Source organism: Gossypium arboreum, chromosome 6, assembly GCF_025698485.1.
Source record: "Gossypium arboreum isolate Shixiya-1 chromosome 6, ASM2569848v2, whole genome shotgun sequence".
NCBI lineage: Eukaryota > Viridiplantae > Streptophyta > Magnoliopsida > Malvales > Malvaceae > Gossypium > Gossypium arboreum.
In genome coordinates, this window is record NC_069075.1 from 125,203,277 (window position 1) to 125,206,524 (window position 3,248).

The 3,248-nt window shown below is 31.3% G+C and overlaps 1 protein-coding gene across 1 annotated transcript; it reads right to left on the reverse strand.

Moving 5' to 3' along the window:
• Positions 1 to 289: 289 nt before the first annotated feature.
• Positions 290 to 1,741, reverse strand: LOC108484696 (transcription factor MYBS3). The gene is made up of 3 exons (XM_017788578.2): positions 1,217 to 1,741; positions 888 to 1,084; positions 290 to 808 (listed from the first exon to the last, which is right to left on the reverse strand). Exons 1-3 carry the CDS (start codon positions 1,527 to 1,529, stop codon positions 578 to 580), a joined length of 741 nt encoding a protein of 246 aa, XP_017644067.1. The 5' UTR covers positions 1,530 to 1,741; the 3' UTR covers positions 290 to 577.
• Between the last annotated feature and the right edge of the window lie 1,507 nt (positions 1,742 to 3,248).

The window sequence follows — 3,248 nt, forward strand, 5'->3', positions numbered from 1 at the left end:
GTGAGATTCCATTGCCTTTTGTTTTTGTTTTTATCCTTATTCCCCTTAGCTACGCGAACTTACACATTAATATAATGTTAACTAAAAGAGAGGGAGGTAAAGGGCCTTTATCTTCAATGATCATTTCACTTTGGTTCATTTCCACAACTGTCGCTGTTAATACAGCTAGCACTAAAAAAATGGAAGTGAGAAGAAAGTTGTCACAAACTGCAAATCATCACCTTTTAGAATGAACAAAAAAGAAAGCATAAAAAGGTGGTTAGGTAATTGGGCTATGGACATTGGAAAATGATACAAAATTTCTGGCTTTTCATTGAAGGAGATGATGGAGTAAATGATGCGCTAATTTGTTATCATATCAGTAATACAATAATGTCTAAAACTCACCACTTGCTGCCATTTGTGACTTTATAATTAACTGAGTATATAATATAAGCTAATTCACATTCTCTTCAATCATGGACGATGAATGAAAGGAATATTACTAATTATGATTAACAAGGATTAATTAATTAAATAATTACTACTGATTACTGTAGTACTGTGTTCATCTTTATCAGCATGAACTGAAAAGTTGTCAAGTAACACTAATGGGTCTAATAAGGAGAGTTGTTGTTGTTGGGGATGACTTGTTTTCTTCTAAAGCCGGCCTTGGGGCGGCAAGTGTAAGCTCCAAATCAGGCGCCACATTTGTCTGCGAATCACTGCAATCAACAGGCATGGGATGACGATGATGACGACGATGATGCAAATCTAGTTGAGGGATTGTTGTAAGACTAGGTGGTCCACCCATACTATTGCTTCTAACCTGCCATGGTTTTGGAACAAGAAATGAATCTCAAACAGATGGTTTCATTTAATACCATCGTGTTGAAGAAAGAAGGTACCATGTCAAACAGGCTGGAACGTCGGTTCTTCTTGTTGAGAGTTGCCTGTCGAAGAAAATACTTTTGAGCATGGCTTGCAACTTGGGTTGGAGTCCTTGTTGTCACAAAGTTTCTAGAGATGCCTCTCCAGTCTCCTTTCCCTAGCTTCTCCAGCCCTATTAGAAAGATTCTGTGTTCTTCTTCTGTCCATGGAACTCCTGAAATTTTACATATATATATATACACAAACCATATCACCTGACTAGTAGGACAAATCTTATCAAACAGAATATAAGAAGCGTATATATGCTTTCTTTTCATCACATGTAAACAATTGATATGGAAGGTACCTTTTTTTCTGTCAGGAGATCGGCCCATGAGACCATCAGATAGATAACCCATGGAAGTTTTATCAGAATTTTCATCGATGGAAACTCTAGAAGATGACAAAGAAGAGGGAGAGGGAGAGGAAGACAAGCAATCCATGCTGAAACTCTTCTTCATCATATGATTGGAAACTACAGAAGGTGAAGATACATCCAGTTGTAGTTGAACACCGAAAAGCCTAACACCTGATCCCATTCCTGCAGCAGCAGATCTGAAAGTGGTGCAGGTCCTTGAATTATGGCCTATGTTTCCACAATGTGAGCACTTCCTGCCCATTTCCTTCCTGACAAAGCTTTCACCCAATCCTCAGACCAACAACCCTCTGATAACAAACTCAATGAGCGAAATAGAAAGAAAGAGAAAAATTATAGCCGGTATGTTGGTTTGGTGGTACATATGATGATGGATTTATGGTGGGGTTGATGAAAATGGAGGCATACCTAGAGCACATGATTGGATGGACTTTCTTTATTGTTATTATTTGTTGGATATTTCTCCAACTTGCCTTCTAAATAAAACAAAAACAAAACCATTTTCTTTATCTTCCTATTATACTATTTCATGTTTCCGTCAATGTATTATCACTGCCTCAACATTTTATCGACAAAAATATTATCATGACAACCCCTCATTCTATACATACTCATATACGTATAATAATTGCTGACATAGACAAAAATTAGTATCTACTTTATTCAATCTTGTTTATTTATAAAAACTAACAAGAACAAAATAGGATAAAATATTAATCAAGGGAGAGAGAAGATCCTCCAATAGAATGGAAGTGGCCGGTGAGGGATAAGAAATGTCAGGGAAAATCTCATCTTTCAAAGTTTTAGGTTGATCAACGACCATCATATACCAATCACCTTGAGGCTATGTTGGTAAGGTAGAAGTATTGAGATTTTGAATGTATGTTTTAATCTATTGTGCTTTATGATTCTATTTCTCATTTATTCATTCTAATTGTTTATAGAAGATTTTTTTTTTTTTTTGTTTTTAGAATTTCTATAAAAGTGAATCATGTTTGTCAATGGCAATGGAAAATAAATATGATAAGATTAAATTAAAACCTATTTTAAGATGTTTTGGACATTTTCATGTTTATTTTACATTTTATATATCTAAGGTTTATGGTTATTCCTCTCAATAATATTATCTCTAAAGTTGACTCATATGAGAGTTGTGTGACCCAAATTCCTATTAAATAAAATAACAAATTGTTTGTAAGTCAAGTTAAATAAAAATGTTTTTTTCTACCGGTTTTAGTATTTATTAGTATAATAGCTTATAAATAGGTTTTTTACAATATTAAAAAACACACCTATTTAAATATTAGAACTCATAATACTTTTAGAGAATTTTGTTGAGGATTTTGTATTTACGTTTTGAGGTTCTTTGTTTTCGAGTTTTGGAGTTTAGTTTTTATCTCCATCTTTTGTACTATTCGTTCTTTTACCATTATAGTAAAATTATCTTTATCCGTGATTTTTTATCCTCTTTAAAGATGTTTTTCCACATTAAATTTATGTGTTCAATTTCTCAATTTCTTCTATTATTTTAATTTTTCATTGCTTAATCGATTCGATCCCCAACAACTCATTTTAAAATTTTACTTTCCTTTTTATGTTTGTGTTCCTTATTTTACCAAATTAAATTTTGGGAAAACACTTTGAATTTTCATAAGTCAAAACATAGAAAAAGAATATTTGAAACTTTCATAATACAATAATTTTTTCTTTTTGAATTTTTTAAAATTATACATGAATTTCGATTCGATGTTCAATTTAATATATAAACTTTAATTGTGGTTCAAATATATACATAACACTTCCATTTTAATTTAATTATATACATTTAAAGAAATAAATCATCAAATTATTTTATAATGAATAAATATAATTATTAGTATATGTAATATATAAACATATATCAATAATTGTATTAATAATTTATGAGAATTGAATCAAATTAAAATTTTATATAAAAATTGTA

Coding starts and splice junctions, on each gene's coding strand:
- LOC108484696 (XM_017788578.2), bottom strand. CDS start 1,529: ATGGGCAGGAAGTGCTCACATTGTGGAAACATAGGCCATAATTCAAGG. Junction 1,085..1,216: donor ATCTCCTGACAGAAAAAAAG/GTACCTTCCATA, acceptor GTAAAATTTCAG/GAGTTCCATGGACAGAAGAA. Junction 809..887: donor GTTCCAGCCTGTTTGACATG/GTACCTTCTTTC, acceptor AAACCATGGCAG/GTTAGAAGCAATAGTATGGG.